Source organism: Camelus dromedarius, chromosome 3 (assembly GCF_036321535.1).
Source record: "Camelus dromedarius isolate mCamDro1 chromosome 3, mCamDro1.pat, whole genome shotgun sequence".
Lineage (NCBI taxonomy): Eukaryota > Metazoa > Chordata > Mammalia > Artiodactyla > Camelidae > Camelus > Camelus dromedarius.
This window is the reverse complement of record NC_087438.1, coordinates 104,549,140-104,575,726: the sequence shown is the minus strand read 5'-3', so window position 1 is coordinate 104,575,726 and position 26,587 is coordinate 104,549,140. Positions and strand designations below refer to the sequence as shown.

The 26,587-nt window shown below is 43.6% G+C and overlaps 1 protein-coding gene across 1 annotated transcript in view; it reads left to right on the top strand.

The window, feature by feature from the left end:
• Nucleotides 1-25,705, top strand: part of HTR4 (5-hydroxytryptamine receptor 4) — a 371,144-nt gene extending 345,439 nt beyond the window's left edge. Inside the window, exon 14 of the mRNA XM_010989466.3 lies at nucleotides 22,253-25,705. Within this exon, the coding sequence (XP_010987768.1) occupies nucleotides 22,253-22,340 (88 nt within the window). The 3' untranslated portion in view covers nucleotides 22,341-25,705. The remainder of the gene's footprint in view (nucleotides 1-22,252) is intronic.
• The last annotated feature ends 882 nt before the right edge of the window (nucleotides 25,706-26,587 follow it).

The window sequence follows — 26,587 nt, the reverse complement described above, 5'->3', positions numbered from 1 at the left end:
TTGCATAAGCTAATTCCAGATATCTAATTGGAAGTAAAAACCAATTTTTGACCAGCCAGAAAGTGGTTTCCTATAAAGCTATTCATTTCATGAGAAGTAAGAGGAAATTCAATCTGGTTATATAATTGGTAGATTTTTCTCATGCATTTCCTTATCTCCATCCTTCCTGACATCATCCCTCTACAAGTGATGCTATCTTTATCTGGACCAGGGTGTTAGGCTCTAGAACACAGCTTGGAGCATACCATTTCCCTGATCACAACCTCCAAAGGACTCCTATTGCCAACCAGATTCTGGGCCGTTTATAGTTTTTCTAAGTCTGCTATTTGCAGTTTGGCCTCCAATTATTCCTCTTTATCCCTGCAAAGCAAACGATCTGCTCCGTGTTCCCCTTGCTTTCTCTCTGCATTTTTACCCTCAGTTTATTGATCCTTCTATTCTTTCCATTGAGCACACATCTTCCAGCATCTCTTACATGGTCTGTCTCAAATGCCACCTTCTACTTGAAGCCTTTTCCAGCTTCCAAGACAGCATGCAGTTTTTGATCTGTTCCAATCCCGAAGGCACTTTATTTGTTCTTCTCCTGTGGCATTTTCTTGTGCTTTTCAGTGTGGTTCATTAATGCCTATTCTGAACTTCCCTTCTGGATTTTGAGCTCCTTGAGGACAGGAGCCAATTCTTACTGAGCATCTCCCCCCACCCCCTTGTGCCCAACACAGGTTTTCATGCACTGAAGCTGTCCGATAAATTCACTGAATTTATGTGGAATAATGTGGAGTTCTTCATTGCTTACATCTGCATCTGCTCTGCACCATCCTGCTTAGCTCTTTCAGCCCCCAAATCTCACTGCCGCTCTGCCATTTAACACTCCACCCACTGCAAAAGCTGCAGCCTTCTGATAAGAGGAAAATCCTTCTGTGACGGTTTTGAATAAAATCAAGATGTTTATCATATTTCTTGAAAGTAGCAAAGGATTAGAGTTTTAAAATACCATTATTTCCCTGATTTATGGCAAACCTCCCCCCCCCCTTTTTTTTTTTGGTTCATGACTGTCTGTTGAAAAAGAATTTAAGCTTAAAGTTTTATATGTATAGAATGTGGTGATAAATCAGACTGAAGTGTGAGTTATTTGACATTGTCTAACCCTGGAAAACACTGGCTACCATTTCACCAGTAGTGGCATTTGTTGAGACGGCACAGAGCACGGAGTGAATGACGGATGGTCTGGGGCATGGATGTGGACTGGATACAGTGGGAGCTGCTCAGGCTAGAGTGTGATGAAACATGCTCACGAGATGTCAGGAAGTGTTGTTTCCCTCAGCATCCTAACTGACTTGCAGTAAGACCGCGCACGTCCCTGCCCATCTCTCGCTTAAGTTTTGCATCTATAAATCAAGAAACTTCCTGTCATTAAGAGCTTGGGCTTTGTCATTAGACAGACATGGGTTTAGAATCAGGTTTTTCCAGTTACTAATTGTGTGTGACTTTGGCCAAGTTCATGACTCTCTGAGCCTCAGTTTCTTCTTAGCACGGGGATGATGATTGCACATCCCCAAGAATGTTGTGAGCCTTCAGCAGGTTAGAGCTCAAAAACGGTGGAGCATAGTTCCTGGTGTACAGTTAGCGCTCCCTGAAGTGTAGCTGTTACTATTATTACTCTGGATTCCATGACAATGAAAGTTTCGAAGCCGCATGTAGAGACACTTGGGAAGGTTGTTGAGAAACCAAGGGTGGGGAAGTGGTGTAGGTGGCAGGCCCTGGTTATTTCTACGTCAGTCGTCTGATCCATAGAAGGGCTGGCTATGAGCACTATTCCGGAGATGCTGGAGATGATGAGGGATTTGGTTACAGAGTCAGAGAAGATTTACATGCTGCATGAGGGTGGGAAATGGAGTTCAGTTGTCACTCGGGGTCTTGTTATGGAATGCATAAAATGTCTCTTTATTTTCTCCGGTTTGTGAGTTTACTAAGCAATAGTCTCACTTCTTCTGAAATGGTAAAGGGACACAAATTTTTTGAGCACCTAAGATATGTCAATACCCCTTTAACACTTTACATATCTTATAACATTTAATTCTCAAAAAAAGCAGTGGCTGTGTTGAATCCTAGCCTCCCAACTTGCCAACTGTGTTTCCTTGGGCAAGTTAATTAACTTCACTGAGCCTCAGTTTCTTCATGAGTAAAACCGAGATGTTAATGCTACCTAACTTATGAGTTTGTATGATTTAAATACAATTGTGTATATGATAGCAGTTAGAACACCACCAGACAGAGCATTCATATTTTGTTATTATTTTATTGTTGTATTATATATAATAACCCCCATTTTATGGATAAGTAAAATGAGGCTTAAAGTTTCTAAGTTTCTGAACTAAGGTTATACAAATAATAATGAGCAAAGCCAGAACACAAGCCTAGATTTGCGTATCCTGAGAGTTCATATTCAGTTTTTCTGCCTGTGCAGAAGGTAAGAGAATTAATACCATCAAATTTTGAAAAGACACTCCCTCCAGTGTTAGAAGACACTTTATATTATGTGTGAGTACCCTGGGAGCCTGGATGGACAGTCATTTAAATCAGTCTGGAGCCTTGGATGAAATGTCAGACATTATGTGTGTTCTTAAAAAACTTGGTTGAGATCAGATAATTTAATTTCAATTGAGTCTTTCTCAGTATTGAATGCCATTAAGGGGTTACGTCACTTCATTCCAGCCTTGGTCCCCCTAAATAAGCCTGGTAATCATTAGTGTATGGTCTTCTTGTCAACAGGGTCCAAATGGGGGCCCATATGCCACTGCTTAATGATGAAATTCTTGGCTAGAACATGGACCACCCCACCACCACCCCACATTCTTTCTCTAAAGCCTTATAGCAATCTCTCTATCATCCTCAGGAACTGGCCATGGAGGAGACTGTGAGTCATCCATTACTAAGGCTTTGTGAAAGAGAAGTTGAGCCAGGGTTTCATAATTTCAAGTGAAAAGCCCCTGGCTGGCTGAGCCAAGGCACCATTGCTGGTGGACCTCTTGTCCCAGCCCGCCAGAGAGTGGGCAGTTGGTCAAGGGGATGTGAGTCAATGGAAGGAACCAGGAAAGAGTGTTCTTATCAGGGTCACCCTTTTTACTGCTGTCTCCTCTCCTCCACACAGAGCCTTCCGGAAACATTGAGCTTATAAAAGCAAAAGGCCAAAGTCATTTCAGAATTCTGTCTCATCTAATAGTAGCCCTCTCGGTGGAGAGCAGTCTCTCTTTATTTTCTAATTTCCTGGCATTTATTTGCTATTTAAACCTTCCTTTGCAACTGATGGTTTCATATGGATAGCCTGTATAATGGGGAAAAAAAAAAACAAAAACATGGATTCTGATTCCACCTTCAGTCCTGGTCTCACCAGCTGGGGGACTTCTGGCGAGCCGCTTGCTCTCTGGGTCTTAAATTTCTCATAAAAGAAATGCCCTAGCTCACCTCACAGATACCACCTTTTATTTTATTCCCTTGACAAAGACTTTTGTGCTGAGAGAGGAGAGATATATCAATTTTTTCATTGACCTTTTTTTTTTTAAACATTTTTTATTGATTTATAATCATTTTACAATGTTGTGTCAAATTCCAGTGTTCAGCACAATTTTTCAGTCATTCATGGACATATACACACTCATTGTCACATTTTTTTCTCTGTGAGTTATCATAACATTTTGTGTATATTTCCCTGTGCTATACAGTGTAATCTTGTTTTTCTATTCTACAGTTTTGAAATCCCAGGCTATCCCTTGATGGCTTCCACGTGAATAGGTCAGGAAAAGACAGAGTCACAAAAACTAGAAAGTCAGGCAAGGAGTGGTAAGCCCTTGAGGTCAGTTAAGACACACTATTCTAAAATGTATAGGGGTGGGCAACATATGCACAGTATTATTATTATTATTATTATTATTATTATTATTATTATTATTATTATTATTATTATTATTATTATTATTATTATTATTATTCCAGTATTCCAGGTGGGAAGTCATCTCTGATTTTTTTTACCTTGTATGCCTGTTACATTTAGTCTCCAAATTCTCTTAACTTTGAAAAGGCTTAAATCTACTCTTTTCTCTCCAGTTTCACTGCCACCTCTTAGAGCTTGTTCTCCGTCACCTTATGCTAGTTAACTACCTTTATCTTCTGATTCTTTTCCCTTGACATCTGTATCGCTTAATCTATTTTTAAAATCACACATACACACGAAACAACTAACAAAAAGAAGAACTAAGTAACAACCCCCAACATGTTCTATATGCTGAAAATTTTCCACGTTCAACAGCCCTACTCGAAAACAAAGTGGGTCCCAGTTGCTCATCGATGTGTTGTTCGTGCCCATGACACAACACCCAACTCAGAGAGAAACGGGTTAAAATGAGCCAAGTCCCGCTTCCTTTTCCAGCTGTCAGGTTCATGTGTGATTTCTCCCTGCTCTGTATGCAGCAACCCCTCAGCTTTTTTCTACCACTTGCCAGTTAAAGCTTAGGCATAGTTCATGAACTGACTTGTCTGTGGAGCCCACCCTGGTCTAGGCCCGCAGGACCTAATTCCCTGGGGTAACAACCATGCTCTCCGAGGAAGGATGCTCTCAGGCTCACACACAAAAGAGAAGCATCCAAACTTTTCCAGTGTAAAGCCATCACCAACAGCAAACAGTACAAGGTAAAAACACCCCCTAACTGACAAAGGCCATGGGCCTATATGGACGGTATACTTGAGATAGTATCTCAAGAGATAACAGAATGAGGCAATCTTATTAATCATCCCAGGAATGTAAGGGATAATTTTTATCAACGTCATCATTATCCTGATCTTCATTCAGACAGACTTTTATTAGACCCTCTAAGTGTACCAGGAGTTGTGCCAAGCGCTATTAAGGAGGGGGGAAAAAACAGCCTCTGGCTTATTATAGCAGTCTCTCTGGGCCTGATCCTGGGCTGAAGATAAAAATGGAAGAGACTCTGTTGCTGCATTTTGTGGCTGCTTTTACCCTGTTGGTTTCCCTGTGTGCGGGTCACTGCAGCCAGCCTAGAATAGTGATTAACCTTCTGGGTGGATTGCAGACCCAGACACCTGAGCTGCTCTAGGACCCTAAGTAGGTATCCTGAGAGTATAAGAAAGCATTATACTGACAGGGGCATCTGGAAAACCTAATACTGATCACGACACACCAGCAAGTTTTCCCTTTCCCTCATCAGGTGTAAACCATACTGCAGCAATTTTACTGTAGTTCTAACATTTAGGGTACAATAAAACTCTTTGTCTGATAAAATAGATAGCCTTTCCCCTAGAAATCTGGACAGAATTTTGAATACATTTCTAAGAAGTGTATTTATTCCTTGAAGTAAAAACCCAAGGTTAAAATAAAAATCCACGCATTATTGCAAGACTGTATTGGTGGATGTGACAGTATTAACTTGATGAAGTCGCAGAGCTGTCCGTATTGTCCTGCCTCTGGTTAGTGATGTATTTATTTCAAAGTCATAAATAGAGTCTCCAAGTGCCATTGCTATCAACAGAGCAATTCATTGTAAAGATCATATTTTTTTTTTCACATAACATCTTTCCTCCAAATAGCTCTGTGGAAATTATCTCACAAATTGTTACAGACTCCCTAAGCAGAGGTACCTGGAGTAGGAAAATGTGAGGTGAGGAGCCAGGAATTTTTTGACAGCAGGATTATTCATTTACAGACTCAAACACAATGTCTAGAGAGTTTGAGCAAGTGGCTGAGATCTTAGTGAATCATTGAATCTAATCAGAAATCAGAATTATTTCACTGAAGAGTGATCTATAGCATACCTACTATGTGTCAGGCACTGTACTAGGCATTAAGTCTGCTAAATATCAGACTATTATTTTGTCCCCAAGTCTGTTCCAATGGGAAAAATGCCTATTCTGTTTAGAAATTAACTAGGATGAGTACAGCGTACCTTCCTTGGCAGTAATATTTTACATTTTAACAGCATATGTGAAAGCAATAGAGTAAGGGTTGACACAGTTTCTGGAAGCAGAAAAAAAAAACAAAACTGGATTCAGATCTTGATTTCCATTACTAAAGTGCTTGAGCATTAACTTCCTTACATGTAAAACATGAAATCATCTCTAGAGCAAGGGTCATCAAACTACAGTGGGCCAAGACCAAGCTGTCAGCCTATTTCTGTGTAACCTTTGAGCTAAGAATGATTTTTACATTTGTAAAGGGGTATAAAAGTAAGCAAAATCTACAACAACAAAAAACTAAACAGAGCCCCACCCCCAAGAAAAGAAGTAGAAGCAATAGAAATGGTATGTGCCCCTGCCAACCTGAAATCCTTACATCTAGCCTTTTATAGAAAAAGTTTATCAACTCCCATTGTAGAATCAGAATGCCTGTGTTTGAGTCGTTGTGGCCTCTTATCACCAGCATGATCTTGAGCAAATTACTCAAGTGCTGTATCCAGTTTTTCTTGTATGTCGAGTATAGATGGTAATAGTATCTATTTCAAATGATGCAAGGATTACTTATGTTAATATGCATAAAATTCTGACACTGGAGGCTGGTATATGGTAAACACTTAAGAAACATTAGTATTGTTATTAATATCATTTTTACCATCATCACCAGTTTTTCAAAAGATGTTTGTGAGTATTAAGTGAGCTGGTGTCTATTTAACACCTACTATGGTGCCCTTCTCACAGTAGGCACTCAATAAATGTCAGCTAACCTTGTTATCATCATCACCATCACTATCATCATTACAGTTTTCAAATCTCTTTCACATGCATTATCTCCTTAAAAAGCTCCCAACAGCCCAGTGTTTGGTGTTAACACTCTCCCTCTAATAAATGAGAAACAGAAGCTCAAAGAAGGGAAGGGCTAGACATTGAGTCAGGACGAGGCAGAATATGGACTAGCATTAGATTTTCCGTTCTGGACCAGTGCATCCTCTTTCCACACCATGTTGCCTCTGCATCGAAACATCTGAGGACCTGTTGTTTGTTACTTTTCTCCAAACGATACACTTTGAGTCCTGGGAGCCTGACAGGGCAGGCAAACACGACTGTGTTCTTCCCTGGCAGGGCTCTGCAGACAGGAAGCTGGGATAATTGGATTCCAGCCATTAGATCTTTGGACTGAATTTGTAACCAGCCAACTCCTGATGACCAAGCCTAATGGAAAAAGCCCTGACCACACAAACACCACACCCTGGTAGGATGTCATCGTTAATAGTGCGGAGAGTGCGATTTATCAACAGCGGTCAGCAGCAGCCTTCTAATAGTTCCTCTCCCTGGCAGAGATGGCTTCAGAAATGTGCCAGATCTTACTTAACCTGCCGCCAAGGACAAGCTGAGGCACCTGGAGTAAGAAAGTATGAGGCGAGGAGCCAGGACTTTTTTGACAGCAGAGCTGGTGTGGTCAGATCAGAACTGTGTTTTATTTGATTTTGGCCAAAGGCTAAATTTAGCACACTTGAACAAAGTGTGCGTTCAGAGTGATGTTTAAAGCAAGTTGTTAAGATTGTAGTGGTACAGTATTAGATTGAGTTGATGACTATAAAAGTAGGTAACATTTGAAAGTTAGCTCACAAAAAGAGTCCTTATAGTTTCAGCCAGGTTTAGCTTAGTTCAACTTTAGCTCAGATTTTTTTTTTTTTTTGAAGGCAGTAGACTCAGATAAACGCTGTTGTTGGGCAGTATGTAAAGTTGTGTATCCTGATATTGTTGCAGCAAAGATAATGAAAATTACCCTTAAGAAGCTTCAGCATTGCCTCTGATGTATAGGGCAGAATTAACGGAAGTATACTTGGTAGGTAAGGATTTGCCGTGCTCGGGGAAGCTAATGATTTGCCTTTGGTTACGACATTAAGCTTTGCTTAGAAACAGCTCTGAGACTGGGCCAGCAACTGTTGTCCATTAGACATAGAGCCATCAGTCTGAGGAAGAGGATGATGTGACCTCCCTGCCCAGAAAGGACACCCCTGTGGGCCCCTGCACTGGGCCAGATATAGGCCTCTCTTCTGAGCCTATGGCAAATGATTTTAAGGTATTAATTCAATACTTGTAGATAAGACCCTTTTAGGTGGGAGTAATGAGGTAGAGTTAATGGGAAAGCCAGGGTTCTTATCCAAAGCAGGTTGCAGGAGCTGTCCAGGTATTGGAAACACTCCGAGCCATTATCTAGGATCCCAGCCCTCTGCCTGGCCTCTTTTCTCTATCTGCCACCAAGCCTTGTCTTCTTGGCTTTGAGTTTTCCTAACACCTGCTGCCAGGCAGTTGGCTAAACCAACCCCTGCTTGTCACATCCCCTTCCAAACAACAGCCAAGGCAGCCTGCACTGTGCTTTTTCCTGGGCTTGTGACATACCTCAGCTCTGTTCCAAGCTGCCAGGCCAAGGCTCTGCCTGGACTGAACATGTTTGAATTTAAGAAGGGTGCAACTAATCAGTTAGCAGCCCTCTACATTATCTGGGCAGGGGAAGTGAAGTGTGCCTTCTTTTCCATTCAGACTTGCACAGTACTAACCTCATGGGTTTGTGGAGAGTAAAAAGTAAAATAATAGATATCAAAGGCTTTGTAAGATCATGGTCTGCAGTACAAATGTACGGAACAATCTCTGTACAAAAACATACATTCAGCTGGGTGAGGTTTTGCATGATCACTCCAGCCAGCAAAAATGCAAACAGCCAGAGGTCACAGGAAAACTATTTAGCAGGGTCGACATGGAAAGGGGACAGGCAATAGGTCTTTAAAACAAATTACAAACATTCTGAAAATCTAAATTTTAATTTTATATTAATATTTAAAATTTTATCTTTACATTTCTTCAATGTGTAGCTTTAATCACTTCGCCCATTTTAAAGTGTAGCGCAGTGCAAAAAAAATGTTTGTAAGAATTATATCCTCTTCTGAGATTTTCACAAGGAAAGGTTTTTTTTCCTTTTTGCCAGAATCGCTCCCTCCTTTCAGACATGTCTATGACTTACCTACACGTTGTACTCTCAAAAGTTCTCTCATTAAACTCGTTAAGGGTTATATCCAAGAAAAACAATATTGTTACTTGCATTTAAAAGAAAAGCTATAAATATGTAAGGGTAGTTCCATTTTTAGTTAAATAATTACTAAGGTCTAATAAAACAATATATATACATATAGCAAGTGTTAGTTATTTGTAATAATGTATATTACCCTATGTGTAATCCCAGCCCCACACAAATACTGGAAACTACTGAACCGTGGAAAACCCAGAGGCAAGGAGTGTTCTCACCTGGTGCACTAGAATGCACCATGGTTCCTAGTGTTTAAGTGGCCTGGTCCTAATTGTCTGATTTCCAGGAAAGCATGCCATGAGAACAGATATCCAGATATTTAAATCTTCAACTGATTATTTATAGCCAACTAAAGGTTTCTGAGTTTCTTGCTGAAAATTTCATGCCAGCAGATGAGTTATTGAAACTGGAACTTTCCATAAGAGTAGACACAGTGTTTGAGTGGTGCCCCTTACAGAGCCTTGTTTGTGAAGGGTTCTAAGACATATCATCAGGCTAATGAAGGACTAGAGAGAACCAGTTGAAAGAAGAAAGAATCGAGGGTCCAATCATCGTTTCATCACGTAATTAACTTAATGTTTGACTAGCATAGAACTGGCTGAGACTTCATGAGCACCATGCCAGGCAGGATGAGCACCCTGAACATGCCTCACCGTAACTCGCGGAGGGAGGTACTGTCACAGATGAGGAAAACGAGGCACAGGGAGGTGCAAGGTTGTGAGACTAGTAAGTCACAGAGCTGAGATAAGAATTCTGGACGCTTGACTCTCAACCGCCATTGCTTAGCTAATAGTCAATAAAATAATAGCTGTTAGATGACTAGGTCATGGTTCCTCCCCTACAGGATGCTTGTAATTTGGCCTGGAAACATGCTATTTAAATGTACGTACAGTTGCATTTAACAAGCCACAGCAAGGGCTGTCATGAGGCAGTTTATAATGTCAAATAAATTATAGAAGCAGAAAGTGCTATGTTTGTTTAAAAAAGGGAAAAGGGATACATAGAGATGGCCAAAGATGATTGTTAAGAAGGAAGTGGCCATACCCAACTGCATTCTTAAAGATTCCTCAGCGTAGACGTATCATAGGAGATTAGCTGAAGAAGATGGAAGAAGCACAAAGAGGGTATGCTCTGTGCTTTTTAATATTTACGTTGAATGAGTTTAACCAAATTGCCCTTAAAAATTCCAGGATCCTGGCTAATTCCAGGATCCTGGCTTTCTGCCTGGCCTTTTGTCACCTGAAGTGGAACTTGATGTCTTGATACAGAAAGAAGTGGTCAGAGTTGCAAGAGCCTTTAAGAACCTGGGGCCCTGAAGGTGTGGAGGGGATATTTGAATAGGGTTTCCTAATACAGGGGGCGGGGTATCTCTGGGAAACACGAGGGAGACATGCATGGCTCTTCCTTCTTGAAAGGGGACCCAGAGCTCAAGAAGAAAAGAGCTTCTTTGCTTTCCTGGTCCAGAGTCTAAGGGAAGGGTGGGGAATACGATGCTCCAGATTTTAGAAGCGAGCTCGGAGAACCACAATGCTCAGAGTTTAGAGGTGTGTGCTTCTGAGCCAGAGGGCTCTGGGGTTGAGTCAGTTTTCCCTCCTATTAACTAGATTATCTTGGTCACGTTGCATCTAAGCTTCAGGTTCCACATTAGAAAATGAGGGTTAATAGTACCTACCTCAAGGTTGACATGAGTATTATATGGAATATGATACAGGGGGACATTTTAGGTGGGATGACTCATGCCAGGAATACAGGATGGGGCCTGGCTAATGATGACGAAGAGGAAAGGGAAGGAAGGAGGGTGGCTTTCTGCACACATCTTGGTCACAATACCGCAGAAGGCAACTCAGGACACTTGGCTTCTGTTCTGTCTTAGCTGCTAATGACCAGGTGCCCTTGGACAGATAACTTTCCTCTCTGTGCCTATTTTCTTACTTAGTAAGTAAAGGTAGTAAACGGCACTGTGAACCTCCCAGGTGTTTGTGAAACTCAAATGAGATTCTAGCTGTGAGAGTGCTTTTTAGACATACAGTGTGGCATAACTGTTGTACAGTGATTATGCTCCCCTCCTGACCCTCCCCTAAAGGCACTTTGAGCCTGCTACAATGCTCACTTTGGCCGAGATCACCTGTCCACTAACCTCTGCGTTTTCTTTCTTTTTTTCTTTCCCAACTTCTGCTTGGCTCTCCCTCATCTGTGGCTGTTTTCTGTTTCAACTAAAAGTGGCTGTTCCTCTGTCTCCAGCTTCTTCCTGCTCTTCTGCAATAGACCAGTTCCTGTCTAACTCTGAACGTGCTCTGTAAGTCTGTCACTGTTGGTGTTACACGTCTGCCTGTGTCTGTCCACTCCCTTCTTCCTACAAAGTGCCCTTGGTTTCTGCTTATTCTTCCATCCTCACTGGACCAGGTTGAGTCCACTGGACACATCACATATCAGTTGTTGGCAGAGGCCTGCCACACCCAGAGTTTCTTCTGAACCTTGATTGCTATTGACCTGAAGCCCAAAGATTCATATGGTTTGAGAACTTTATTTTCTATTCCTTAACTTAAAATTTTGATTTGGGCTTCTTCCGTGTTCTGGGAGCACAGACTTCCCATGTCCTCTGGGAGATGAGCACTTGGAGGCGAATTCAGCCAGTGTAACTGTGGTCCCCAGAGTTCCCTCATCTGGGTTATCCCAGGACTCAGTTCATCCTGTGTGTCTTTGGCTAGAAGTGATGAACTCCATCTTTCTCAAACAAATAATTGTGACTAAACTGATTTTTTTCAGTCTTTATTTTTTTAAAACCCCTTTTATTTTGAAAGACTTTCATATCTATAGAAGAATAGTGCAGGGATGGTACAGAATGTTCCTATATACGTTTCACACAGCTTCCCCTAATGCTGACATTTTATGTAACTGTGGAACATTTATCAAAAGACAGGAAATTAGCATTTAGCCAATATTATTAAGTGAACTATAGACTCGATTTGGATTACCCTAGTAACAAATCAGATTTTGAGTAACTTTGTTCAAAGTCGTTATTTTGAATTTCTATTATTAAGTTATTTTACACTACAGTAATGGCCTTGGGGATGTTTGAAATATTTTCCTCTGCCTTACATGGCCCCAGCTGGTTTTGCTGTGTTGATTTTTGTTGCCTTTTTTACGTTTCTATTCTCTTTGCACATGTCAGCTGTCATCAGTTTATCTAGCATTAGCGTTACCTATCTCCCTTCTCATCCTATTTTCTAGTCTCTGCTCTGCTGTATGTGGAAGAACCAAGCACTCTAGAGTTGTATGCAAACTATGTTTAAATATTCTCTGAGTGAAAAACCAGGGAAGACTGCAAGGAAAGTTTGTACCTTTGGAGCAACTACTCTGATTACTCAGAGGCCTTTAAAAAAAAAAAAAAAAAAGCAAAAAACACCTCTCTGCAGGTTTGTGGATAGTTAAGGTCACTGGATCTGGATACCTGACCTTTGGATAACTGAAGTGTTGCTAGTAAAAGAGTCACAGAGACATATACATACACATGCTCTCTGGTAGCTCATTTTCTCTTGATGCCTTAGGTTTCCTGAATTAATGGCCGAAGGCAGAAAGTCCTATGTCCACAGCCTGTACTGTTGTCTCCTTCTCTCTCCTTTCTTTGACTTTCTTTGACTCCTTGAGACCTCTTGTTCTAGTCGGCTCAGACTGCTGTAACACAATACCATAGACTGGGTGGCTTACACAAAGAGATTTATTTCTCACAGGTTTATAGGCTGGGAAATCCAAGATTGAGGTGGCAGCAAATTTGGTTCCCCGTGAGAACCTGCCTCCCATTTGCATACAGATGCCTTGTCACTGTCCTTACATGGCAGAGAAGAAGAGGGTGTGTGTGTTGGAGGACGAGGGGACTCAGTTCTTTCTTTCTCTTCTTATAAGGGCACTTACCCGTCATGGATGCTTCACCCTCATGACCGCATCTAAACCTAACTACCTCCCAAAGGCCCCATCTGCAAATACCATCATATTGGGGCTTTAGCATATGAATTTGGGGGAGGGATAAAAACATTCAGTTTATAACAACTTGCTATCCTATACCAGCTGAAGAATATTCCTTTTTCATCGTCAGACTTCCAGCTTCTTTGCCAGGGAGTTTCTGTGGGAGTGACCCCAGCCCATGACGTGACTTTTGTGCCATGATGGCTTTCTCAGTCTCCTTCCCATGAAGAGACTGAAAACCAGAAATACCTATAGCAGGGCTTTTTCCAAAAGAGGGAAGTGTAGGTGGGGGATGCACCTCTTCCCACCCCATCCCCCAGAAGATACGGCATTGAACATAAAGAATGGAAAGCGGCATCACAAATGCAGAAATAATCTGAGTAGTGCAACACTCGGGGCCACCGTGAAGATCAATGCCAACATTCTTTGTAATCAACATAAATGCTAGGCAATGTGGGAGAGGATTGTCTCATTCTGTAATCCATTCAGTAAATATTTCTATAGATACTGTGACATTCTGCACTCTATGTGTGGTGTTGTGAGCTATATAGCAAGTACTAAAAAGAAAAAGTACTAACAGTAAAAAGGGCCTGGGATTCTAGCATGCCTGGGTTTGAATCCTGGCTTTGCCCTTGTTAGCTGAGTGACCTCTGGCAAATCTTAACCTCTCTGAGTTTCAGTTTCCTCACCTGTGAAATGGAGATATATAAAATAACAGCTCAGACATCACAGACTCATTGTTAGCATTAAATGCAATCATATTTTAAAAGTACTTAGTGCAGGGTCTGGTACAGAGGGCTAAAAAATGTTTACTTCTTATAATAATAAGATATAGACTCTGCCTTCCAGGGGTGTCAGGAGGCCAGACATATGTTCAGACATCTAACATTTGTGATAATTTGTGTTCCTATAGACAGTAAATGCTGATGGATGGTATTGAAGGCTTCTGGAAGGAGGTGGCATTGAACTGGGTCTTAAAGGGTGCATGGGATTTGGATGTGGCAGAATGCAGGAAGTCATTGTGAACATGGAAGTCAGGGATTGTGGGCATTATGTCATCTTTGAACACTTTGACCTATAAGCACTAGAATGCTAACTAAAATTAACTTTAAAAATAAGGTCATTTGTCCATTACAAGACAGGAAGCCCAGAGTTTAGTAGTTTTAGGATTGGTTAATTCAGTGATTCCACAACATTGTGAAGGACCCAGATGCTTTCCATCTGCTCTTTTCAGCCTGCTAGTTTTCATCCTGGATAATGCTCTTGTGGTCACAAACTAGCTGCAATAGCTCCAAGCTTTGCATCTCACTCACATAACCATAACCAAAGGCTGGAAGATAAGGCAGACTCTTCTCATACTTGTCTTTTGTTGAGGAGAAAAACATTTTCCAGCAGATGCCCCTAGCAGACCTTCAAGCTCTGTCAGTCAGAAGATCACAGGCCAAACCCTTAGTTGTAATACTTCTGGTGTTTCTGCCTCTACTAAGAGTCAGGCCCTGCTGCAAAGAAAGAAGAGAGTGCAGGCACATGCTTTGAAGTATATAATTCACAGTGTCTAACCATAGGCTATAAGTCCATTCATGCTTCCTAAAGAAAGGCAAAAGGAGATTTATTGGAAAGATACAAAAATAGCGCATGGATCCCCAGAGGAGGAAGTTACCAGCCTTCAAGGTGACAAATAAGGAAGAGGGGTGCTCCCAGGGATTAGCTTTCTCTTCTCTTGTCTGTTATTCATTGTGTGTCAACTTTATTTTTTCTCTTTCTGGACCATTGTCTCTGCTTCTATGAACACATGGGTCAAACCTGGCTCCCCCAGTCATGCATTAAGACCTTGGTAGTACCTCCAGCTCCCCAGACACATATTTCCTGGAGATAGAAGCAGAGTGCTCTGCCTTTGGACTTTGCCATGGCCAGGAGATAGAGCCCCCTGCAGGGGTGGGGACCATCCCTTAGATTATGGGAGACAGAGCTGGAGAGCGCTGCCACGGATATGTCCCACAGTGAAGAGGCACATTTAGGAGATTGTTGAGCCCATGATGGCATGGGGTGGGGTGACCAAGAAAGGAACACACTTAAAGGAAACATTCCCTATTTTGGAATAGTTATAAATACCTGTGTAAAAACAAATATCTAGGTCATAGGGGTGGATTTTGATCCTGTCTCAGCTGATAAAGAGAGGACCTGAGGCCAGGATGCCTTCACCCTTAACAGGGATCTGTTTTCCAGTGACAAAAATAAGCTAGCCCAGAGTGGAACAACCAAAGAACCGAGGGAGACTAGGAACCCTGCTCTATGAGGAATACTGAAGGACTGGAGGTGTTTTTCCTGGAGAAGAAAAGTCTCAGGAGGGCTGGGGACTCCCTCATTCATGGCATCAGCATCCACTTAGGTCTCCAGGCTAAACTCGGACTCACTTGGATGCCCTTCTCAGTTGGTCCCCACACGGAATCAGTGTCCTGCCCATCACTGTCTGCAAGGTCCTTCTCTCTCCTCGTACCCACTGCTACCACTTTTACTTATGGGCTTTTCCTTCCAGAGGAACAAGCCTCCACGCTGGTCTCAGTGTCCCAGTCATCCCACTTATTCCCCACGGGACAGCCAATGTTCACTTCTCTCTCCACTACCTAAAGATTCAGCCCATCCTCTTTAGCCTGGCTTTTAAGACCTTCAGTAATGCTGCCTCCACCTCCTTGAAGCCTCATCTCCCAGCACCCTCAGCCCCACCATGTAGGATGTACCCACAGAGTATTCATCATTCCTTGAACAAAGTGTGTCACTCCGTGCTCTTTCCTGCCTCTGCACCTTTCCTCGCCCATGCTGTGCCTTGAATGCACTCGTTGCCCCCGTGCCCAGTGCATCAGCAGGTCCTGTTGGCTCTGCCTTCAAGATATATCCTGAATCTGACTAGTTCTCAACACCTCCACTGCTACCACCCCTACATCTGAGTCACCAGCATCTCTGGACACCTTGAAAATTACCCGTGACAGGAAAAATAATGGCCAAAGAGGCCTACATCCTACTCCCCCAAATCTACAAATGTTTTACCTTAGACAGCAAAAGGGACTTTGTAGATGTGATTAAGCTACACATATTGACATGAGGAGATTATCCTGGATTATCTGGGTGGGCCCACTGCAATCACAGACACCCTTGTAATAAAGAGGTGGGAGGGTCAGAGTCAGAGAAGACCATGTGATGATGGAAGCAGAGGTCAGAGCCATGAGGACAGGAACCAGAGAATGTGGGTGGTCTCTAGAAGCTGGAAAAGGCAAGGAATGGACTCTCCCCTTGAGCCTCCAGAAAGAATGCAGCTCTGCCCAGCACCTTAGTTTTAGGCCATTAAGGCCCATTTTGGACTTCTGCCTTCCAGAACTGTGAGATAATAAATTTGCATTCTTTTAAGCTAAAAGTTTGTGGTAGTTTGTTACAGAAGCATTAGGAAGCTAAGATAGCTCCTGATCTGCCTCTGGGCTCCCACTGCATCCTCACCTCTGCCCATTTCTACACACCACGGGGAGAAGGTGATTCCAAAACATGAAGTCCTCTGCTCACAACCTTGGCCAGCTTCCCGCTGCCCTTAGGATGAGCATTCGGCCCTTAGCGCGGTGAGCCTCTGCATCTTCACTGTCGTCTGAGGCTGTTGCTCGCCTGTTCTACCCTCGCAGGGCCCACCTGCCCCCAGGACAGTGGTCCTTCATGTTTGCTGGCCTTTTTGGCAACATCTTCCTCCTCTTTGCCTGTTTAACCCCTACCCATCTTTCAGTTCTCATCTCTGTCACTTCCTCCATCACACTACTCTGACACACTGACCTTGTCCACATCTCCTGTGGCACATTCTTATAGCACCACCAAATACCTCTCATTCCTGACACTTCTCTTGGCTGTGATTTTTGCATCTAACTGGGTCTCCTGCACTCCATTGTGAACTCCACAAGGAGAGGGACTGTAGATTCTCCTCACCACCCTGTTATCTCCAGGGCATGACACAGTGGTAGAAACTCAAAGTATGTTTTAAAATAAGTAAGTGTCTGAATGAATAAATGCCTAGGATCTGAAAATCTCATTTCTCCCTGAATATCAAAGAAACACCCCATGTGAGATCTTTGTTTCCTGGTGATGGGGCTCTGGCTTTCATAAAACTCTGCCTTAGGGCTGAATCTCTAAACCTATGCACCTTGCATTTTAGTAATTAAAACATCTTCTTTCAAACACCCCCATGTGAGCACTGCCGTGCGGGGGAGGGCCAGGGTGATGTGTAATAAAGTCTAATCATTTCCTTATAATCCTAAACTGGGCAGGCAAAGGGGGCTATTATAACGCAACTAATTACTGCATCTAGGCTGCTCTAAGTGCGATGCTAATTGCTCAGTGAATGAATTGTTGACTCAGGTAATTACCAGACCAAATGGGGCTTCCATCATGTTTGAGTAACTTAATGCAAAGCAGAAAAGCAACCAATCTTGAAGGGGGTTGCCTCCTGCCTTGCTGTTGCTTGAAAAACAGCGATTGGGTTTTTTCGACTGGACTTGGAACTGCCCAGGTACACCCACACATCCGGAGTCTGCTCTCCACCAGCGCAGCTGTAAGATTGCAAGTGAGATCTTACACCAAACAGAGCCAGGAGGGTTTTGCCACTCTGACCACCTCCCCCCCCCCCCCCCCCCCCCGGTCTCTGGGGCTGTTTCTTTATCTGTAAAGCCATCTTGAAGGTTTCTTTCAATCCTATGGTCAATGGCTAAGTGAACAAACATTTGATCAGTTATTAAAGAACGGATTTGTGCACTGAGTCAGCAATCAAGTGCTGGGTTCACGTCTTACCTCTATTGTCAAATGGCAACAGTTCTAATAAACATTTATGGAGTGCTTACTAGCCGGCTGGCAGGATTCTAATAAGCATTTTATGTATGTTATCTCACTGAATGCCCACAACCACCCAGAACGTTTGGAATAATTCACAGAGCTAGTCAGTGCCAGAGGCAGGATTTAACCCAGGCATTCTGGCTCAAAAGCCGATGTTCTTAACCATTCCATACACAGCTACTTCTCTGACCCTGGGAAAGTCACATTTTTTGCACCTTGGTTTTCTTCTGGGTGAAAATTCCTGCACCCACTACATGTCTAGCCCTTTGCTAAGCTCTTTATAGATGTTAATTTTATCATCACATCACGACAAAGCTGTGAGGTAGGTGGCACTAATCTACTTGGTTAGGTCACGCAACTAGTAAATGGTGGCGTCAGGATCTGAATGCTGTTCTGTTTGCCAGTATTGAGTGCTTTCATGCACCCTTGTTAGAGAAACGCTGCAAAAAGTCAGCCACTTTAACTGCAACATCAGGTAGGCCTGAATGCAATTCGAGCCCTGAATTCACAAGGCAGTTTGAGTTCATAAGGGGGCTGCTAAATCATCCCAAATCTGCTCAGATTGTTTACTATCAAAGTGAAATTACCAAATTAAAAGTGTATCTCATGAGATTTGGGGAAAACCTCTGTAGGCCAGACTCAATGTGAGACACGCTGTCCTCTACCAGAGCCCTGCCAAGGAAATCTCAGACTAGTTCCTACTTTCTGGTTGCACCACCCACCAAGGTGAGAGGGCCACCAAAGTTGTAGCTGAAAACATGCCCGTCTGCTTACCCCCATCTCTAATGAGAGCTGCTGCCTTTCCACTGCACTCTGGATAAAGGGAGCCTCCACTTTTTATTCCCAAACAGCTCACCCATTGGCACATGAGGAGTACTCAGGAGAGACGTGTTAAAGGCTGCTGGAGAGGTGTGCCTGACTTCATAGTAGTGTATCTTCTTATGTGATCAGAAATGTAAAAAATGTCCATCAGCCAGGACACCCTCTTCATGTGGACTTGGTATGAGAGAAGGTGCCACTGATTGCCCGTGAAAGTGGCCATGAGCAGGGCAAAGGTACAGGAGTCTGTCTGGAGGTTCAAAGTGTGGGCATCCTGGACACTGTGACCTTACATAAGTTGCTTGACTTCTCTGAGCTTCAGTTTTCTTGTCTGTAAGGTAATTCTCAGCATAGTAGCTCCCACTTTGGGTTGTGAAAGTAAATGATGTAAGTGAAATCATGTATGTCATTACTAAAAGGCGTGCCTGGCAAATATCCTCATTCCTCAATAAAATGAGCTGTGTATGATTTCTTACTATTAGTAGTAATAAAGTTTCTCCTGCACAAGCATCCACTTCAGAGATATCCCTGCACTTGAGATACTGGAGTACATCCCTATTTCACAGTTCTGAGTTCTGTTTTGAAGACTTGTATTTAAGTCATTAAGCAGTGTGGCTCCTCCCGTGGGTGGGAGTCGGGCTGTGGTCCTGCCAGGCTCTGCCACTCACTCACCGTGATGCTCAGTGCTCAGGCAGCTGCTCTGAGCCTCACTTTCCTCCTCCATTTGATATTGGTCTTATCACTTGCTTTTCCTGGCCTGCAGAGCTACTTATAAGTAACGTCAAGGATGGAGAAATCAATTAGTGCTGCTTTAGTATGCAAGCTTGCCGAAAGAGGGCTTGTGATTCTGATAAGGGAGAAGGCAAGCTCTGGGATCCCTCTCATCTTGGGTTCTTTCAGGTTTTACCTAGAAAGGAAATAAAGGAGGAAAATATTTTTAAACAGTAAACTACTGTGCATATATTATTACCGTCATTATCATGTACTCATAACTAAATGAGGTATTGAGGAAAAGAAGAAAACAGAATAATTTTAGTTGCAGTGTTTGGAGATTCTGGTCTGTGCAGACCCTGTGCTAGTGTTTTCCATACGTGATGTTACTTGGTCCACACACCAATACTGTGAGGTCACTCTCAGTTACGCTGGAGGAAAGTGAGGCATAGAGAGATTAAATTACTTGTGAAATACCACAGAGCTGGTGAATGGTTTGGGGACTAGGTCTGTCTCACTCAGGTCGTGGTTTAGGTCACTGTTGTTGCATCACACAGCCTCAAGTTGGTGAGACAAGGCAGGGGAAATGCAGAGAACAGCTGTGAAGTCTAAACCTGGTGGGACGAAGTGAAACAGCAAACTGCTCTTTCACCTGGATTGTGGCTGCAGCTTCCTAACCGTTCTCCCTGTGCACACCCCCACCTCCATTCCACCTGCTCTCAGTAGGGCAACCAGAGAGAGCCTGCTAAGAGGTCACTCAGATCACGGCAGGGCACTGCTCAGGCCCCTCCGTGGTCCCCTCACGTGTAGTCAAAGTCAGAGCCTTACAGGGATCTGCACACCTTGCCCCCTTCAACCCTCCACTCTGGCCCCGGCTACCTCACTCGACTCAGCTCTCAACTCCTTCCACCCCTCGCTCACTCTTTCTGCCTTGGCCCCCAGCATCCGTGCTTTCCTTCAGACATTCCAGACAGGATCTATCCTCAGGACCTTTGCACTTCTTCTCTCTACCTAGAACATTCTTCTCCCAGATACGCACATGGCTCCCTTCTTCGTTACATCTCATAGGACTCAGTCAGGAGGCAGAAACTACACCAGCTATTTCAATAATATTTTAATCTGAAAGATTTTTAAATAGGCACATCATCGTTAACTTCTGAAAAGGAATAGAAGAACACTCTAAGGTATCATGGAGGTAGCAACCGCAGGGAGCACCTGCTGCCTCTAGGGCCGTGTGAAAACAGCTGGGACGCTGACCTCCCTGAAGCCTTTACTCACATGTCTCAGCAGGACCTTCCCCGGCCCCCTCATGAAGGCTGTGTGATCCGACCCTTCCTATACCACTTCCCACTTTCTTCTCCTCAGCACTCACCAGCAGGTGCTTGTGGCTCTTCAAGTCCTATCCCCTCTGCTCAGCTCCATCTCAGCAGCACGTTCGGTGGACAGTTCTGTGAGAAGGCAGACTCATGCCCTTTGCTTGGTCTGTGTTCCTCAGCTGACACCTGCTTCTAGCCAGCCAGGAGGACTTTTTGTCCTAGATCAGGGTTTCTCAGTCTTGGCACCGTAGACATTTTGGGCCAGATAATTCTTTGATGTGGGAGTCTGTGCTGTGCATTAAACGATGTTTAGCAGCATCCCTCATCTCTACCCACTAGATGCCAGCAGCATAGCCCTACTATAACAACCAAAATACCTCCGAATTGTCTGTTGAGACCCACTGTTCTAAATTTATATGTGGTCCAGAGGCTGTGTGCAAACCCCTTAAGCACATGGGTGTTGGCATCAGATAGATTGGGTTTGACTTACTGTATCTTCATGTATTACCTGTTCTCCTTTGAGCAAGTCACTGAAGCTATGTGTCATTTTACACAAATGAAAAATGAACGTAAGACTACCTCATGGGGCTGTTGTGCAGACTAAATAAGGTAATGCGTGGAGAGGGTTTAGTCCAGTACCTGGTATACACCAACCAGTCAACATAGGTAAGCAATAAATTATTATGATTTGAAGAAAGCATTCTCATAATTCTTGAAAAACCACCAAGTTGGTTGTCAACATATGATACCAAGTAACTGGTATGTGTTTGTTTATTTGTTTTACTGAATGGGCTTGATGCTGGCCTCAGGATGAGAGGTAATAGTGCTCCTAAACTCTGCAGAAATGTCATGAGAATAACTGCCAGATGCTGGAAACTGAGATACTGCCAAGAGCCACTTGCAAGTGATATTGATTTAAATGCAATTAACGTATTGAGCGCAACTGTGGGATACTACAGAAAAATAATAAACACTTGTCAAGTAAATTTCACTCTGATGCTTAAGGGTCGACTCGCTTTAGATTCATCTAATTGATTTACTGTTCCAAATGTCATCAAAGGGAATCCAACTAACAAATGTAGCTACGCTGTCTTTCAGGCTCTGAGTGGTTTACTGATCTCAGTTAGCACACTGATATTGCTGAACCCAGAACCATCCCTGGCAGGGAGCTTAACATATTCAGATACAGCTTGAGGTGGTACATAGGGTCCGTTTTGATGAGTAGCACAAGAGCCCCAGGCTTTGTTGCAGGGAAAGAAGTGTGTGTTCCAGTCCTAGGTCTGCCCCTTACTATTTCTTTACCCCTGGTCCTGTCCTTTCCTTCAGGCTTTCAGTTCCTCACCTTTAAAATGAGCAGTTCAGGTGCCATTCTTTGGGCTGTCCTGTTGATAAAGTACCACCCATGCCCAGCGCCACCTTGCCGTGCTCCCAGAAGCTTGCAGCCCAAAAGAAGTCGGGAGTGGTGGGATTGGTCTCTTTGGTGCATTTGAAGGATGCCTGTCAAATTCTCAAGCTTTCTTTCTTTCCTCCCTAGATACACAGTTCTGCACAGTGGACATCACCAGGAACTCGAGAAACTGCCCATACAGAATGACCCAGAATCCCTGGAATCATGCTTCTGATTGAGGACGTGGCTGACAACTAAGCCATTCATTCCCATTCATGTCTGCATGAACAGGACACCCCGGCATGTCTCCTGACCCTCATCACCGCCAGAGAGGCACGAGGCAGTGGGGCCGAGAACCCAGGGAAGGTACCTGGACGACAGGGTTGGACAGGACCCAAGGCCAGAGCATGCAGAATCTCAGAGTTGAGAAGGGACTTCAGACACCATCAGATCCAGGCTACCACTCAATGCAGGAGCAGCTTCCTCCATCGCATCCCTGGAAGCTAGTCAGTCTCTGCATGTACACCTCCAGAGACAGGGTGCACCATCTCCCAGTGCAGTTCCTTCTGATGTGGAGAAGCTTTAGTTGTAAGGAAGCTCTTTCCTTTGTTGGAACACAAACTTCTCTCTGCTCCATTTTCTATCTGGGGCCAAGCAGTTGGCCCATTCTTCCACTGAGAATTCTTAAATATTGGAAGACAGTGATCTGCCACTCACCTACCTACCCTTCTAAGTCTTCTCTCTGAGCTCAACAGCTCCAGTTTCCTCTCCATTCTGGCCATCTTTTCTGGACATGCATTGGTGGGTGAATTAATCAAGGCTCTTTCAATGAAGTTAGGTTGCTATCAGTGCCAAGATATCTGTCCAGAAACACTGAATTATAAGTGAAGCATCAACAGTTTTTGATTCATAGACATGAACATTTTTCTTTTCTTTTTCTCCTGGGGATGACCTTTAGAAAGTCTGGGTCTGCTTAGGTCTTGATTTTGGATCCATTGCCAAAAGGCATCTTTATAGCCGGTCTGGGGGGTGTGTGTCTATGTATGTGTGTGTGTGTGTGTGTGTGTGTGTGTGTGTGTGTCTGTGTCTGTGTATGTGTGTGTGTGTATGTGTCTCTGTGTGTGTCTGTGTGTGTTTGTGTGTGTGTGTGTGTGTGTGTGTGTGTTTAAAGATGGCATTTTCTCATTGGCATCCTGGCTGTGAGGTCATTTGAAATAAGTCTTGATTAACTCCCCTTCCATGACAGTGGGACAAGGACCTACACCTTTACTGAGAATGGTCCTACCACTCAGATTTTGGGAGGTAAACTCAGTTGCTCCTATAAGACACTTTTTAGAGGCTTTAAAGGCCCCGTGCTGAAGCAGTGCCTGGTCTTAAGCAGGGAAGTTTGCTCCTTTGGGCAAACACATACCCACAGACCAACTTACTTTACTGGGAAACTTCATTGGCCTCCTTCCTGTGAAGCTCCTGGGCTACCATTTTCCTATATTTTTTCCAATATCTCACTTCCTCCAAGCTCCTAAGGAGATGCTCCCCAGATGTCAAAGCTACCACCAAATGACTTTATGTTGGGGTGAGTTATCTCCTCCGGTTGAGACTCTGAGGCTTTTCAGTTGCCTTTCTTTTTGCTGCTGATAAAAACCCTAACTGAGAGAGCTGGTTGCTGGTCATTATAGGGAAGCTTAGAGAACAGGCACCCTGGGGAGTGGTTGGTGCGTATGTAACATGCACTACAAGATAAAGATGCCCCAGGAGTATCTAACCTCATCAGTTTTCCTTGTCCTTCTACTTGGTCTCTTGGCCCTGTCTTCACTCCTGTATGATCTCAGAAGCCACAGTTGCCTCCAAATCACCCGTTTCATCCATGAGGGCAGAACCCAATATCCTTCCCTCTTCTCTCTGTTCCCAAATGTGGTGAGAGGGATGGTCAGACTCCACATAGGACTAGGGGGCCAACACCCTGGTTTTAGCACCAAAAATCACACATCCCAGGAGACCCCTCAGTCCTAAGACAAACTAGGCTAGTGGGTCACCTCATTGAAGTGATCTGGGTACACAGTTCTGCACAGTGGACATCACCAGGAACTCGAGAAACTGCCCATACAGAATGACCCAGAATCCCTGGAATCAAGCTTCTGATTGAGGACGTGGCTGACATCTAAGCCATTCATTCCCATTCATGTCTGCGTGAACAGGACACCCTGGCATCTCTCCTGAACCTCATCATGACGAGAGAGGCGCGAGGCAGTGGGGCCTTGTGTTGAGGGTTAATACACCTCCTCAGAGTTGTATTTCCTTTTTTCCACTTTTTTACAGAAAAGGCAGAGTTGAATGAATTCGAGGGTACAGAGTTCTCCACCTGCTGTCTGAATGTGGTCTCTGTTCTCCTCAAAGCACAGAGAACTACTTTGGGAAGGTCTAAGACAGAGATCATAGAATGACCTCACAGTAAGAAGGGTATGTTCATTGCTTTGCAGCAACTAGTAAACTTTGTTAAATGCCCCCCCAAACCCAATAAGACCTACTGTTTAATACATATGTGCATCCACACATACATAAATACAGTAAGATTCTTCCCTGTCAAATGTTTCTCTTCCCAGGAGCTCACAAGCATATCTGCTTATACAAAATTTTATTTCTCAGTGGCAGTCTTCCTTATTAAATGACTATTTGAACTCAACAGGGATCCAGAGATTACAACATAGATGGGAAAATGAGATCTTACCATGTCACAGATCTATATCTTCTGGACTCTCTGGTCATGCTTCTGTGGGCCAGCCCGGGATCGGTATCTGTAGCAGTCACACACACCCTGGATTCAGGGAAAGCAGTTGCAGGAATAGGAGCCCTTTCCATTGTCAAGAAGGAGGTCCCCTTTGCAGAGAGGGCCTCACAAGCAAACTTTGCTGTCTCTTTGGACCAGGGCAGAGATAATGTGGGTGATGCCCACATTGGAGGTTCACAAGACAGAACCAGACTTGTTCTATCTGAACAGCTGATAGCCTGGTATTGCTTAAATCTCTGGCTTCCAGGAATCCAGGTAACGTAACCTATGTGTGGAAGACTCGCAAGGAGGAGACTTAGAGCTCGTCAGGGAAGGACAACCTGTATCTTGTCGTCTTCTCTGGGAAGGCCATCCTCTTCTGGGAAACCTGCAGTGTCAAGAAGGGATGCTTCTGGGGAGGAGGAGCACGTGGCCCCAGCCGTGTCTGCCAGATTGGCCTTGACAATCTCTGGGGTGATGGATGCTGCAATAAGACTGCCCCATGCCTGGGATAATGGGGGTTCACCTGAGCTGCTTCACAACTTGACGCTCCAGCCCACAGGGCTGTCCAGGTAGAAGCCCTGAAACTTCCCGACCAGCTCACCATGAGCAGGTAGAAAGCAAAAGAGATAAAAACCAACTTCAGCTGACGCCCAAGTATGTGTTTGTAGAAAAACTCGTTCTTTCTGAGATTTCATCGTCTCGTCTGACCAACATTTCCACGTCATGCTGCTAATTTGCTCTGTCCCGAAGCAAATTGCTGTCTAGCTGGGTAATGCGGGGTGGGCATGGGAGTGGGGATGAGGGAGGGGACAGGGAGGGGCTATAACTAAATTGCCTTTGATATTGTCTTCAAGTAAGAACAAAAGTAACGTCTTCTTGGTGCTGTGCTGTCTCCACGTTTTTCTCTTTGATGTTATATCTCTCTTTGGTGGGAGATCAATATTGCTTTTCTCTTTTTCTCTATTACTCTGTTTTGCTCTGGTCAAAGTCCTTACTGTAATAGCTAGCCTGGAGGGGGAAGAAAGACTAATGCATTTACCTCTTCTAGCCATAATTTGCAATCTCTTTTCCATCCAACCTAGAAAACTGAGGCTGAATATTTGGTTTGAATTTAAACAAATCAGGGACGGATTTGAAGGCCTGAGTTTGGGACAACGTGTCGCTTTGGGGCTTAACCAGGACTTGACTCCCTTTTCTCATCTACAAAATGAAGAAAATCTCTGAGCTGGTAGGATCGTTGAGTGTTCCAACATGCGTCACCCAAGGATTTATACCAAATATGTGTCCTGCCTGTACTGTAATTTACTTTTTTAATTTAAGTCAATTTAAGTTTTCATTTACATAAATTTATTTTAGAAAGAAATATTATGTCAGTACACCAAATGGAAAATCAGTATTACTCACCATAAGTAGGAAGCAGCCATAGAGAGAAATTAATGAAAACAGAACAAGGTTATTAAATTCTAACTGGGAGCCAGTGCACAGAGCCTGCCCTCTGCTTCTGCATTTAAAAGGTAGACGTGAGTGTTGGAGAGCTGTTAGGGCACCTGCCTCCCACAAGGGGCTCTTTAAGCTAGGGCGGGTTGAAAGAGAATTTACCAGAGATGAACTTCCAACCTTGACGAGTTGATGGGATTTAATGAAAAGCTGCATTCCACACATTTTGGCAACAGAGAGAGAAGAAAAGTGAAACTGCTTATATTTCTAACTACTAT